At 44.8% G+C, this 14,783-nt stretch overlaps 2 protein-coding genes across 3 annotated transcripts in view; one reads left to right on the forward strand and one right to left on the reverse strand.

Annotated features, from left to right (window-relative positions):
* The window catches only part of Crp (transcription factor cropped), a 119,916-nt gene that overhangs the window by 87,786 nt on the left and 17,347 nt on the right, over positions 1-14,783 (forward strand). The window contains exons 3-5 of the mRNA XM_076433595.1: positions 12,116-12,266; positions 12,970-13,235; positions 13,894-14,339. Of these exons, the coding sequence (XP_076289710.1) occupies positions 12,116-12,266; positions 12,970-13,235; positions 13,894-14,339 (863 nt within the window). The remainder of the gene's footprint in view (positions 1-12,115; positions 12,267-12,969; positions 13,236-13,893; positions 14,340-14,783) is intronic.
* On the reverse strand, positions 9,533-13,037 carry LOC143213591 ((11Z)-hexadec-11-enoyl-CoA conjugase-like). Of its 2 annotated transcripts, XM_076433599.1 has the most exons (4): positions 12,923-13,037; positions 10,585-10,785; positions 10,316-10,501; positions 9,533-10,207 (listed from the first exon to the last, which is right to left on the reverse strand). In XM_076433599.1, exons 2-4 carry the CDS (start codon positions 10,782-10,784, stop codon positions 9,943-9,945), a joined length of 651 nt encoding a protein of 216 aa, XP_076289714.1. In that variant the 5' UTR covers position 10,785; positions 12,923-13,037; the 3' UTR covers positions 9,533-9,942. The 2 variants fall into 2 exon arrangements, with proteins under 2 accessions (XP_076289714.1, XP_076289715.1); XM_076433600.1 differs by lacking the exon at positions 12,923-13,037 and having other exon boundaries at positions 10,585-11,184.

Here is a 14,783-nt window from a genome sequence, read left to right on the forward strand (position 1 = left end):
AATCAACAAATTATGTTTCATTTGTAACGTCACATTTTAAAGAGATACATCATAGACATAAAGGAATCAATGATTTTACAGTATGCGAAAATAGTAAATGGGTGAACTTTTATCCTGAGGATCGTATAGGGGTTAACAAGTTAAAATAACCATTCATTACTTGTATACGTAAAATATCTTTATAGTGTCATCCTCATTTACCAAATAATAAGTCACTAATATTTTACTTTCTTAAGTAATACACGTAAATGTAGTAATATATAATATGTGTATAAATGTTTGTACGCGTTGTGAAAAAAATGCCCCAATTCTAAAACCCAGGTCTGGACAGTAGGGTCCCATGAAAATCGCCGACACAGGTTTCACCGATACAGTTTTCATCTTTGCCAACAACGACTTCGACCGAAATGACTTTAGTCGACGAGAATCGTTTGATAACAACGTTAATCGACTACATCTAACTTCTTACAGTGTAATATTTATATTTTTATACGAAAGTAAAAGTGTCAGTGCAGAATATTTAAAGAAAAAAATGTCAGCACCCTCTTTGGAAACGATGTTACCGTAATTTCTGTACCAATTTCTGTTCGTATTTCTTCTCTTAACCCTAATGCGTTCCTCGTGTCAATTTAACACAGTTTTCCCGAAGTAAGTTATTATTTTTTGTAATGCGAAACACATAACCGAAAAAGCCAAGATTTAAATGCTGACTCATCAATTTGAATTAAAAAACGTCGATCTTTCATCACTGTGTCAATTTGATACCGAGGGACAGATTCAGTTCGCAAAATAATGGACGGATAAGGGTTAATTTCCAAGTGTCCAACTTCCATGAGCAGTAGTGTAGGTCAAACTCGGCCGTCTAAAATCGCCGAGTTGCATTCGCCGAGCGGTTGGTACCGTTGTGAACGTAGCTGCACGGTGTCCGTGTCTCGCTGTCCTTGTCCGACAGTCAAGGTCAGGGTCGTCTACGCGTCCAGCCGAGACTTGACTTAGCCATCGAATGGGCACCGCGGCGTCTCCCATAAACGGCCACGTGCTGGTACCGGACTTCTCGCGATTCATCCGTGTATCGAGCCGAAGTCATTCCACGACCATGAATACAAGTTTTCACTGGTCCCCTGCAACTGGTTCCCCTAGTCCGTCGTCCCTCGTCCTTCGTCGCGAGTTCTCTTGTCTGTTGTGTCTTGCCCCCTGCTCCGTTTAGCACCAGGCATGCCCGCGCGTCAAGACTACGATTTCCTGAAAATATGTCCGAGCCATCCGAACGTCCAGGGACGTTTCCACGGATGCGATCCGTCGCTAGTCGCGGATGTTCCCATGGCCCTCCTATGCCGCGCGCAATAAAACGCGTGCACCTCTCCTCCGCCAACAGTTTGTTAACTCGCAAACGACGCGCGCTGGGAACGGCGAATCGCGATCCTCTTGCTCGCTCCGCCATTCTGGAATGCGATCGATGCACCGCATCACGTCGGAACATTCTTTAACCGCTTCACATCGGAATCGTTTCCTCCGGAGATAATGAGAAACTGTAATTTTGGATATGGGTGTTATTAACACTTGGCACTCGAATGGCGACTCTGAGGCGCTAGACATTGCTGTACCATTACTCAAAATATTGTTTACATTATTAAATATATCGGTGTCTAACCAATTACTAAACATGTAGGTATTGTACGAGGTATTTTATCAATTTATTATTCATAAAACTTCAAAAATCATAGAGAATGGAAATAGTCTAGGTCGGAAGAAATGTTTCATTTTCGAGTTAAAATCGCTCCGAGTGCAAAGGGTAAACATTTTTGCACCCTAACCATGCTTTCTTGAAATTTGACTGCAGAAATTAAAAATTGCATAAACATCCGCAGTCTAGTTACAATATTTTAGTGATCTCTGTTTGTTAACCCCTTGCCTTATTTTATTAAAATACTTTAGTACTTTTTTTAAAGTACTTTAATAAAGTCATGTTACGCCTTTCCTTTTAAATGAAATAAAATTAGATTCGTTTGTAATCAATATTTAGGCATTGAAATAAATGTAGCCATACAAAAGCTATAAATTGTTTTGGGGATGAAGACGTTTTAATCCCAGTAACAGTAAAGATTTAATACGGCAAGGGGTTAACACGATTCTAAGATCGTTGATTTATTTTTAACAAACGATCCACCAGCTCAACTTGTGAAAATAATAATGTGGTTCGGAACCCGGTGTTTTCGCGATTTTCGTCGAGGATGTATGTTCGTAGTCGCGAGAGCCATTGTTTTCGTCTCGTTCGCCGGAGAATAAAATGCAGGCACGAGTATGGTATTCTTGGAGTTGGTATTGCGTGACCTTGGCCGTGGCCGTGAACCATCCCCATGAATCGCATGCAACGGCGGTCAGCCTGTCAGCTTATCGGCTCGAGCATCGAATCTGGAGCACGTTAACTAATTACCGGCTTTTCCATGGCTCCGGCTAAAGCCAGTAATCGCATAGCCGTCGTTATCAGTGTTGACTCTCCTGCGAATACAGCTGTCCCACCGGAGTCGCCGTTGGATTAGAGCGTCAGGTGTGTTCCCTTCCCATCCTGTTCCATTCTCTTTTTCTCTTTCACATTTATTCCCCACTCCTCTCTTCTCCCATTGGTCGCGAGATATCGAAAAAACGAAAAGATTGCTGGAATCGCAACCAATTTCCAGGAAATTTCTTCTCTTTCTCTACGTTTTCGAGCATCGCCGAACTCGTTAATATTATTACGCCGTTCGGAGCACTTTTATTTTCTCAAGGGAAAATGAAAGAGCTTATTTTTTACCATTCCTTGATCTTCTGCGATTTTTCAGGAAACTTAACCCTTTGTACTCGAAGCTATTTTAAATTTTAACTCGTAAATTAAACGTTTGTTAAATTTTATGAATATGAAATTGGTATAGTAGCTCGTACTATACCTAAATGTTTACACGAGAAACGAAATTACTTTCCGAACGACCTCATAGAACGGGTTCTGATCGGTTCTGTCGTGCTCTGCGCGGATAGCGTGGGCAGCTCTCGTAACCGATGCAATTATAGATTTTCTGCGGTTTGGTTCTAAGAATATCGATAATTAAAATTCATGAGAAATTGTACACCTCGATCGACCGGAACCGTCCTAGACGCCATAATCGGATCAAGGACGCGATGAATGGCTCGGTTGATATTATCCTCGGCTGGATATGGGGATTTGCTTGATGGAGAAGCGGCGAGGATAGTATGTAGAGTATAGTATATCGTGGGCTGCACTGGTATGCCACTTCTCGTGATTATGGTCTTCCAGTTACAAACGAAGTTTGCTAGAACGATTTTCGAACGAACATATCTTTGAAAAGTAACCCAAAATATGAAATTTTACCAACGCGACAAGGGGAACGACAGGTTCGATCGTCGCGTGAAAGAGTCTGTGGCGGGACGGCTGAAAAATAACAACGATACGGCGTTAACGTGAATTGATTCGCTCTGCCGTGAACCCGCGATACCGTCGTATTCTCTGAAATCCGAAATCGAATCGGCAACGGTACGTATCTTATACCCACAATACATTTTAAACTTGCCACGCGTAACGTCGATCTATGCGGTTCGCTGCCCTTCAATATTTTCCACGACTCGTTCGTGATCGACCGAAGAAATCGTTTGGGTTCTGAATCTGGTGATCACACCGATAGTTGGCTTTACTAATCCCTTCAGAAATGTCTCTGGTGTATGAAACAAATGCCGGGAATCTAAAATTAGCGCAACAAACGGCAGGAATCATGTTTGCATAAGTGGCAGAGAGCTCGTTAGAGAGCTCATTAGTTAGAGACCTAGCCCAATCAATTACTGACTTTCTGTAATCAAGAACGTTGTTTACCGTCCTTTCTTTAAATATAGAAGGTATCGAAAAAGGCGAGGAATGTCCACTTTTCCTGTTTCATTAACCGTTAAAATAGTTTCGTTGCAATAATAAAACACCAAGTTAGAATCAAGTTTTATAGACGTTAATATCTTCAGATAAGCTTTTCTCAATTTCGGGTCAAAACATCCTGGGGTTTTGATATATTTCGATTTCACAATGTGAAATTTCCTATAAGAATCCGTCAAGAACAGACTTTTGTCCACTCCGACCATACTGTGCGCCGTTTACATGGAACTTTATATGACACGAGCATGAATAAATTTCTATCGCATAAAATAGCTACTTCGATGCAAAATAAATATTTGCCAGCGAACTCGACATCTCTGTTTGTGCTTGGAAAACTAAATTTAAAGTTTTCAGATTGCAAGTACCATATGCGAGTAATGAAAACTTAAACGTCGAGGCATCGCCGGTGAACGGTACGTCGTGGCTCGACGTTATTTTATTGAAATTCTCGAGGGTAGAAATAAATAAGTTAGAATTCTGCTCGTCACGGCGCGGTGTAACAAACGATGCGGAGGGAACGCGACTTTGCAACAAGATACGCAATCTACTTATGACGGATGATCGGGGGACGCTGTATCGCAGTTGCATCGGGACGAGGCGACAAAAAGATATTGGCTCGCCGCGGTAGGAGGAATCGTGCGCTTCCGGGGGTGTCTGAATAATAGAAAATGATCGGTCGCGATCGATCGGTCGTCGATATCGTTCTCCGTTGCACCCGTGCGTGCATTCCCACGCGCATTCCAGCCGGTTATATTTTATAGCCAACAAGCTCGTGATCGAATGGCCGCACGCTCGCTCGCTCGCCTAGAGTATGTTGAACCGCGGCAAACTTGTTACGCGAACGTTATGTATTTATGTTAATGTACCCTCTAAGACGTCCAGCGGCGGCACTGTTCCGCGCGTAATTGCATCGACGCGATGCATTTCTGCAGGGCCACCCTACGTGCTCCGAAAACCGGGAAACGAAACTTCCGAATCGTATTTCGTTCGTAGGAATTGTGTTGTCTTAATTAGTATTTCATTACCACGCCTATATCAGCTTGCCGAGTTGTCGATGTTGTCGAATTTTGTGTAATCGAATTTTAAACCACTTCCTGATGAGCTAGAGACCTTAAACTTTAAACATAGCTCAGAACTGGATGACAATGCAATATTAAAAAACAAATTTTAATATTAACATAATAATGTATGTATTTATAAGATACACAACGGAACTTAGTCGAGAACACGTTGACAATATATTGTAAATTAAATGTAGGTATGTATTGGGTTGGAGGGAAAGTTCTGTCGTATGTGAAATGAGCAGGTAATTTTGCTTGTGAATCAAAAACACATATTTTACGGCGTTTCGTGTATCATATTTCGGGCGAATAAGAGGAAGTCGTTGAACAGGAAATCGCTGAAAACGAAATGACGTTGGTATACAATACAAATTGATCGATTCAACGGCTCGCTTTCGGCGAAACCGCGGTGCGCGAGGAATCGTTTAAAAAATCGTTCGGTCCGAAGCATCGAGACGGTTAATAGTTCGACGGAGGGAGAGAGATTTAAGCGGGCGCCATGCGCCAAAGCAATCGCGATTCCAGCGCAGCGGTCGGAATCGATTCCGGATTGTTCGTCGGATAATCGGGTTCCACGATGGGCCAAAGTGCATCGAACCGGTGCGGTGCAGCGGAGACGGTAAGACGGTCACGTCGATTCCGGAACGACGCGCGACACCGACTGTATGCGCGGCTTTACAAGATATTTTGGCCATCGTCGCAGTTTCCACGTCTTTTTGGACCGGCCCGTGGCCGGCTCCGCCACTCGGAAACGACTTCGCAGTCGCCGGGAGTAATGTCCTCGAGTGCACGTACGAGCGCACGCCACGCTCAGAATGCAGTTGCATAACGTTACCCCCACGGATCGTCTGGCCGTTGCACCGCACCGCACGCCTCGCCTCGCACCTCGCGGAAAGCGACGCGAACTCTCTTCCTCTCTCGCTCTTCCTTGGCTTCTCTTCCCTTTCGTTTCGTTTAAGAGCTTCCCCTCCCTTTCCATCGTTCGATACTTTTCTTTCTTTAGTTTTTCCTCGTCTCCCTCTTCCTTCCCAGTTAGCATTTCGAGTCCCGAATCCTCTTTGTTCTACGCCCTCTTTCTTTCCTTCAATTTCGAAACGTCCGACTTTCTTCTTTCAAATCTGACCTCGCCGCTACGTTCGAGGTCGTCCAAGTTCCCTCGACTTCGAGGTGGAGCGAGACGAGAAGGAGTGAAAGAGGCCGAGTTAAAATTCCCGAGGGCTCGGGCAAGAGTGGCGAAATCGTGTCTAAACGGGGGAAAAACGAGGCTCGCTGGCGCAGTCTTCCAGGAAGGAAGGTCTCTTGTAACAGCGATGTATGCTAAACGGATCTCTACCTGCTCGGAGAGGTGAAACGAGAGACGTCGGAAACGGGAGCCGTGCGACCGTTAAGGAATTCTTCGGCAGATCGCGCGAGATGCAACCAGCGCAGAAGAGTTTTGTCGTCCAAGGTTGTTCCTCGCTTGTTATCGTCTAGCAGACACCGGGTCGAAAATTCGTCGATACGAATTTTTTCGAAGAAGCTCGGCACCGTCGTGGAATTCGAAATCTGGCAGCGATAACGTCGACGATCACGGAGAAAGAGGATAGCGAAGAGAGCTTTCCCGGAAAACGTATTTCTACGTTTCCGGCTACACTGGGCACGAGGAGTGCCGAGTTTGCGGCGTCGCGCGTCGTCTGGCGCCGGGACGCCTGACCGCAATGTGCCATGACAGACGAACAAATGCATGTAATTTGCAATTCTCATTCGCTTTAATAGACCGTGCAGCGGCGACTACAGCGTTTACGTTAGCCAGACAACAAGATTGCGTTTCGACTAACGTTTTTCCACGTGAACAACGTATCGGTCTCTTCATCTACCTTCGACGCTGTTCCATTTTTTTTCCTGTTGACGAGCTCGCCAGAAAAACAAAATTTGTTTTTTTTTTTTGGAAATCGCAGTTAAAGTTCCGAGTTCGGAGCGCGTGTTTGCGGGGGACTCGGGCACTTTCTCGGCGGGTTGACGTTGGCGTGTCGGAAAAATCAGGATACTACGGACAGCTGTGACCGTGAATGAATGGGCTGACGACACAGCCGATCGATAAAGGCGAAAGACTAGAGGGCATAATACCGCGCAGCTGGCGATCGAAAGAAAGGAAAGTTCATCAAAGCCGTGAAACGTGCCCGTGGTCTGAGCTCCTCGTGACCCTGCCTGCTGAACTTGTTTCCGCGTGTGTCCTTTCCCGAGCCTCTTTTTCGTCGGTGTAAGGTGGGAACATCAACGGACATATTCAATTAGCTATTTACAATTTATCCCGTATAAAGAAAAGTCTCCTCTGCCGCTGTCCCTTATACCTGGGTTCTCCTACCCTTCCAGCATCGATAAAACTCTGCCTTTCCGAAGGTGGACTTTGAACACGAAGTCAGTTGAGCTGAATCGCCTGAGCGGGAAGCTTCTCTATACATTTATGTACTTACTTTTATAGTTTTACTTTATTTCATAACATCACTAACCCCAACTTGTCGTAACAACCTGTTCGACCAAGTTTTTTTCCAAGATGTTAATCATCTGCAGCGAATAGAAGCAACGCGATCATTTTGTTTACGAATCCTGCGGATTTGAATCGTGTGAAGGAAGGTTAATCATCGGTCTCGTTCGGTCGACCGAGATTCGAGCTGCTGCTGACCGCGTCGCCGTTTAGCCTTTTGTGCGGAGGGCAGATGCGAAGTGTTCGCGATTTTACTCGAAGTAAGATCGGCCTTGCTTGCGTGCACGGCGCGGCGCATGCAAACGGAATAATAAGAACCAGCGTGGCGGCCTCGCATCCGGAAAGGGCCGATGATATTATTGTCCGCGGACACCCTTTCTCTCTCTCTCTCTCTTCGGCCTTTCTCGCGTTTAAGGCACCTCTGCCTCTCTGGTTTCCTTATTCTCTTTCGACGTCTTATTCCTGTCGCAGCACACCTTCGACTTCCTTCTCTTTCAACACCCTCCCATTCCCCTCTACCTCTCCCTCTCGACACCTTTTAGCCCCCTTGAATTCGTTCGTGGCGATTTTTCTCAAGACTTTGCGATTTACTCGTCCTTCTTTCAGACGTCTCTTTGTTGTTTCTTCTGGCGCCCGTCGCGTCTTCGCGACTTACCTTCTTGAAGTTTCTCTTTCAAGATTTTTATTTATTTTGCCTCTCTTGTGTCCCGTGCGAAACGCCCTTCGCGAAGTCGTCGCGAGCGAACCGTGCAACTTTTACCTCGCCGCTGCACTTCGACGCGGAACACGCAACACACGTACTCTTTGTGCCTCGCAAGTTGTCCCTCGAGGTCACACACACTTCAGCCGATGATTCGGCTACAACCGAAAGTGCCAGTGGAATCATCCAATCCAGCAGCTTCCTGCCGCATTCCTTTCGAATTCTTTCGATCGTTTTCGAATTCTGAATTATTTCGTCCCTCAAAATCCATTTCTTCCTGGCCCAAAGATTATTTCTCGTCCCCCACTCTTCTTCCCGAGACATCGTTTTCCATTCCTCGCGTAATATTTCTCTTCCCGCCAACCCTGATTCGATTTCGACGGAGACGCTCTCAGCTCCCATCTTGGATTCCTCCTTTTTTTTCTCGTTGTTCTCCCGACCGTTTCCTGCAATTTCTTTTCCCACCATTTCAATCTATCTTCTTACGTTTGACAAGTTTTTCTTGCCACGCCGTCTCCTCCCCGCAGTCTCTGAAAATTCTCAAGAATCTTCGATTCTCCGTGTCTCCCGTATTTTCTCATCTCCTCACTTAGAGTTTCCTCCTATTTCCAAGAAAGATTCTGCTGCTCGTTTCTACAAAGATTTCTCGGCGTTGCACGCGATGCCGCATAGCTCGCTCCGAGTCTTTTCGGAACGGAGAATTGCATCGTGGCACACGGATGAGTCGATGATAATTAAACTCGTAAGTTCACGGATTTGTTTGCAGTGTGTCGAAGAAAAAAATTCGAGAAACTGGACACAAATACTAGCCTGTAGACGCTGCAGATACACACCCGGGCCGGAGTAAACTCCCGTGAATTATACTCTCGGGAGTAAAAGGAGGGATATTTAGTCAAGACTAACAGCCGTGGAAGAGCGTTTACCTGTGCATTCTGCTCTCGAGTGCAACTTTTGCGAGTATCACCGTCGTCGTCGGGGTGAGACCGTTAACCCCTCGACGACGGCGACGAACGCTCGATGAAAAGGCAACTGTTCGAAACGAGTATCGGCTGTTTATTCACGCTTAACTAGAAACTAGACATTGCAATACCCCCGAACTATTTATCATTTTATTGAATGCGATTTTCTGATCGCCACTAAAAATTGCTATTCCATTAACCACAATATCGTTTACATTATCAAATTTTTATTCAATAAATTAAGTACTTAACCCTCACACGCTCCTAAAAAGTTATCAAATTTGTATTAAAAAAAAACTTTGAAAACCACGCTTATACTAAAATGCACTAAAAAGGAGAAAATAATTTTTTTTAGGCATTAGTGACTATAAATAAAACTGTGGAGCGCCCACGAAGATTACGTCAATATAGTTTAGCGCTAAAAAATTATTTTCTCCTTTTTAGTGCATTTTAATATAAGCGTGGGCTTTAAATTGCTTTTTTAATATATTTTTTTATTTTCTACTTTCCGTTCTACTACGAACGGAAAACCACAATGAGCTCCTTCGGTTGCGAAGTGGGTCAGTGGAGTGGGAATGAATCGGAGTGGGAACGTGTAGTGGAGTAGGGAGCGCTGGGGCGCGGAGTGGGGATCGTTGAACGCGATGACGTACTACCGAGCGTCGTTACAATTTTTTTTCTCTTAGACGCACAGTTTTTTTTTTAAAATTCGTTTTTTGATTTTAATAAACGAGGTAAATACTAAACATTGAACTATTGTATGAGGTGTTAAATCAGTTTCGTATCCATTGAAATGGAGAAAATCTTTGGACATTTCACATGGCTCGTGCCGCGTCCTTTCGTCTTTCTCAGAGGTTGCCAACCGCGTCCACGAAGGTGTCTCGATCGGCCGTGTCTCCGTGTTTCTTGGCGTGGCCCTGAACTATGTTAGGCGTTACCATTTTAAGATCGTATGCCAGTCCCAGGTACGCGAGGATCTCGAGCACCCTAGCGGATACGCAGAACGGTTGGTTCGTCATTCGATAGTCCCACGGGAAAGCGTGATGGAAGTTGTGGTAGCCGTCGCCTAACGTCAGCACTGTGGCGATTGTCGACTGTACCGCTTTGATCCTCCTGAAATAACGCCACGAACAATGTCAATATTAAAAAATTATCGTCTTTATAAGAATGTCCGCGGTTCATTCCGTTCGAATTCGAGAAGCAGCAGCGTCGTAGACTCACGTGTCGTATGGTTTCGGTCCCCACCTATGCGCCGCCGAATTGATAGACCACGTAATGTGCAAGTTGGTAACGTACTGCAGAAGATATACCACGAAGAAAGAGTTCCACAATGATTCATTCCAAAAATACACCGGTACCGACACGGGAATTATGACCGCGATTGGGATGTAGACATACAAGAAGTAGCTGAAACGAGACCGGTCGAGAAATCACCGATCAAACGTCTCCACGGAAACGTGGAAAGGCCAATAGGATAAATTGATATTCACTTGTGCTGAAACATTATCAATTTGTCGTTCGTCAGCTCGGACCAGTCCATCTCGCGTTGCTTCTGTCGCAGCAGGGGGTGTTTCTTCATCATCAGCCAGCCCATGTGAGCCAAGAAGAGCCCTCTGTTCGAGTTATGGGGGTCGGCGTCCGTGTCGCTGTACTTGTGGTGCAGGACATGATCCCTCGCCCACGTGAACATGCTGTTCTGAAATTAACAGGAATTTTTTGATCGTCGGGAACCGTTGCGAGAACATCTAGCTCGTTTACTCAAATACTTAAATGTTCAGTAATTGATTAGTAACCAGTGCATCTTTATGCAAAATGAAAATTTTCTTACTGAATTGCGACAATCTGGAGTGAAATAGAAATCTATCTTCTTTCTTACAGTGTTGGGCACAATAAATAAATTTATTTAAATAAAAAATTAAATAACACGTTATTTGTTATTTGGATATTCAAATAAAAAGCAAAAATGATCATTTATTATTTGTGCAAGTCTAAATAGAATTATTTAAAATAATAAAGTTAATTGTTATTTACAAATACTTTTTATTCCGGATTCTTATCGCTACGTATTGGTTGCAAAATATCTGCGGTGCATTCGGAGCGTCAAGAGGGCGACGAGTTTGGTTATTTTCCATCAGAATCGGAAGAAGCGGCGAATACACCGAGGGAGGCTGAAGCTTGATCGTTGGTAAAGGCATCTGTTCGTCGGCCACCTGTCGGCAGGTGCGAAACGTACGGCCGGAGCCCGTTACCTTCGACTCGGTATCAATTGGCCCTTTTGTTTTCACTGGTTCCTCTCCACCGGTTCCCGTTTTACTACGTCGTAGTACGTACGCGCGACACGAGACCCAAGAAACGAGACACGAGTCACGAGACCCAAGAAACGAGACACGCGATAGTCACCTCTCTCCGGATGTTATCGACTCGAGCAGACCCCGGAGTAAAACCCTTCAGGCTCGCGGCGTGTAAACAGGAAGCGTCTTCAAGTTTCGGAAGCGAAATCCTCCCGAGGGACTGTACCATACGCTTTCCATACGCGTCCATACAAGCACTCGCTCCCCCTTCTTTCGAAACACGGCACGCTTTTCCCCTCAACTTGAAAACTGAACGTTTACAAAGGTTACCCTTCTCGTGCGAAAACGATACCTAATTCATTAAGTATTGTCCAACGTTATTGGATATGGGTGTTAATGAATGCACACTGGTATTTATTTTTGTAATAAAACAATTCTTTATTTCACGGCGCGGGAGGAAGCTCTTTAGTAATCGAAATCTTAGCTTCGACTGACGCTGAGAGGAAAATCAGTGCTTCTAATTGATTATAAAAAATCAGGTCGTTATTCTGTTTTAAATGGCGTTCGAATACTTTCGTGGCTCACTGTAAATATTATAAAACCGGAAAAATAAACAAACAGAAAGTCGTATATTAAATATGCGCGTTTTAACCGAAAGCGAAAATTGCTCGCAGCGATTGTTCTTCCGACAATGAAGGTAGTTCAACGATACCGTGTTTTATTGTTGCAGGCTGCGATACTTCAGCAGACCGCGGAATACATATACCAGCTGGAGCAGGAGAAGACCCAGCTGTTGTCGCAGAATTGTCAATTGAAACGATTGGTGAATCAGCACGAGGGTGGGGATGTTCCGATCAAGAAACGCAAGCCGGATAATCAAGGTGAGTGTTCCGCGTTTAAATAACCGCCGTGATTGGCACCGAGCGGTCTGTCGGCGTCGTTCATTCGACGGAATACTTTGTCGCGATGCACGGAGTATTATTTAACGCACAGTAGGTTCGACAGAAATCATGGCCGAAAGTAAACAATTTTATTCTCAAGAAATATGGGAACAAGAGAAATAAGTTTCAAGAGAATCCGCAATTTTCTTTTTCTTGTAATTTAGGTTTGAAAAACCCCGGGGTATCAATTTTGAACTAAATTGGAGTACCACTTCCTATTTCGGCGAGGTTTTGGCGATTTGCAGGCACTGTGCGACGGTGGCTCGTTCCAGCGCGACCGAGTCATCGAGGAATTTTTTAATTTGTCGACCGGAAGCGGCGCGAAGATTAATATTGAAGAATCGTTCGTCATTTTCGCGGGAGTAATTACATTCTTGGCGGCCGAGCATCCTACGCCGGATATTCCGTTCCGTTCTCCGCGAGAGGGAAAAAGTTCGATCGATAGAATCGGAAACTCGGTTCGCCCTTCCGCGACTCGTCCTCCAATTTTCAGACCGTTCGACCGGGCTGATCGAACAGGGCGGAAATGTGGACGAGAATGGGGGATCGTTTCATGCTTTTCAGAAGAAACCTATGAATGGTCATATTGTACATACGTGAATCCATATACAGAAACAATAACCAGCTGGATATTCGATTTCAGGAGGTGTCGTCGTCAGCCTACCGATGCACGTCAGCGAGAGCGGTGACGAGGGATTGGGCAGTATGTCTCCAGAACCATTGTCGGTAATAACCGTGACCACGGAGGGACATTCCGTGGTCAACAGCGAGGTGGTGGAGCTCCGACGACAGTTGGAAAGGGAGCGCCTCGCGAGGCTGCACCTAGAAAAGCAGATGAGAGCCATAGAGAGTCAACTGTGCCCGGAAAGATTCCGGGACAATCAACTCATTACTTATCAGCCGCACGAGGTACCGTATCTGTCTGTCTTATTCCTCGAAGGGGCAAAAGACACATTTTCTCCGAACCTTTTATCCATTATACACTCCCGTCCATAAATCACCGGACACTTACTTATCTTCAACAGAATGGTAATTAAAGAGTACAAGCTTCCGGCTTGAATTTATTGTTCTGTTTTGATTAGATGTAGCTACTATACGATAATATTTGATTTAAATATACAAAATTAAATGTGCAGGGTGGTTCACGCAAATTGCAACTTTTCAAGATTTTCATTTTTTACCACTTTTGATCGTTCATAACTCGTGAACCAATTAATACATACAAGTTGACCAAACACATCTTTTAAATTTTCGTTATTGGCCAGCCAAAAAAGTCTTAAAAATCAATTTTTACTATTGTTTTCCACAATTCATTCGCAACATATTTTCAAGACGTCATTTACTAAACTAATTCATCTAGCCTTACAGAGAAATTCAAGTCGTTTGGTCCATTCAAAAAAAAGTTATTCCGATTTGAAGTGTGTGTGATCAGTTTTGCTCCCAACTGTAGATATCCTTTAATTACAAAAAATGGTCTGCGTCCAAATTTGATTTAGCCTTCGGTGACTTATGAACCGGAGCGTACATAAATAATATTGTTGTTAACGGATAACGTTGTCGCGCGCAGGTGATCGAGCACACGGACAACGTGATCGCTCAGGAAACGGAGGAGGCCGTCGCCGCTCTTCAGGTGGTGTCCGTGGTGTCCTTGCCGCCGGTCGGTTCGACACAGACCGTGGAAACGTCTAGTCCGGATCCGAGTTCGCCGCCTCTGTCGCCGCAACCCGCCGACATGGTACCGGAGGATATCAAGGAGGAAGACGTGGAGCCGGATAGTCCGAAACTCGTCGCGTTCGCTCAGAGCCAAACGTTCGCCACGATCGAGGAGCAAACCACCGCCGATTCATTCTCCTCGTCGAGTCGCGTCACGTACGCGGGGGAATTCAAGGGCTCGTCGCCGCAGTACATCACCGCGAGCCCCAGTAGGCCGTTCTCACCCGCCACGGAACCCCAGCGGTTACCCAGTGTGCTGGAGGCGGCGATCAAAGCGGAACCCAAGGTCGAAGTCGAGAGGTAGATGTCCATTTTAGATCGCTATCGATCATGCTAGCTAGTCACTAAAATCTATACTCAAAAATAGTGGCACACCTCCAGAAACAAGCCAGCCGTTGATTTATCAACGGGAATATATCTGTGGTTGTCAGAAACAACACCGCATGTCACATACTTTCATTTTCATCATAGGACATCGGTTAAATTGCAAAAGTTTTTGAGGCTTTTTATCTGATAAATACATAAATCCTATAGTATAAAGTTCAATTAATGCATAAACTCAAATTTGTCGAAATTGTGACATGCAGCGTTTATTCTTGCAACCACGGATATATTATAAGTAGACTGCGGATCTTTATGCAACATAAAAATTGTCTGCGTCGATTACAAGCCAAAGGAACCAAATGAAAAATGCTTTCTTCTTTTAATTATCTTATTAAGCTAAAACCGATGTCCTTAAGTCTT

This window comes from Lasioglossum baleicum, chromosome 11 (assembly GCF_051020765.1).
Source record: "Lasioglossum baleicum chromosome 11, iyLasBale1, whole genome shotgun sequence".
NCBI classification, from domain to species: Eukaryota; Metazoa; Arthropoda; class Insecta; order Hymenoptera; family Halictidae; genus Lasioglossum; species Lasioglossum baleicum.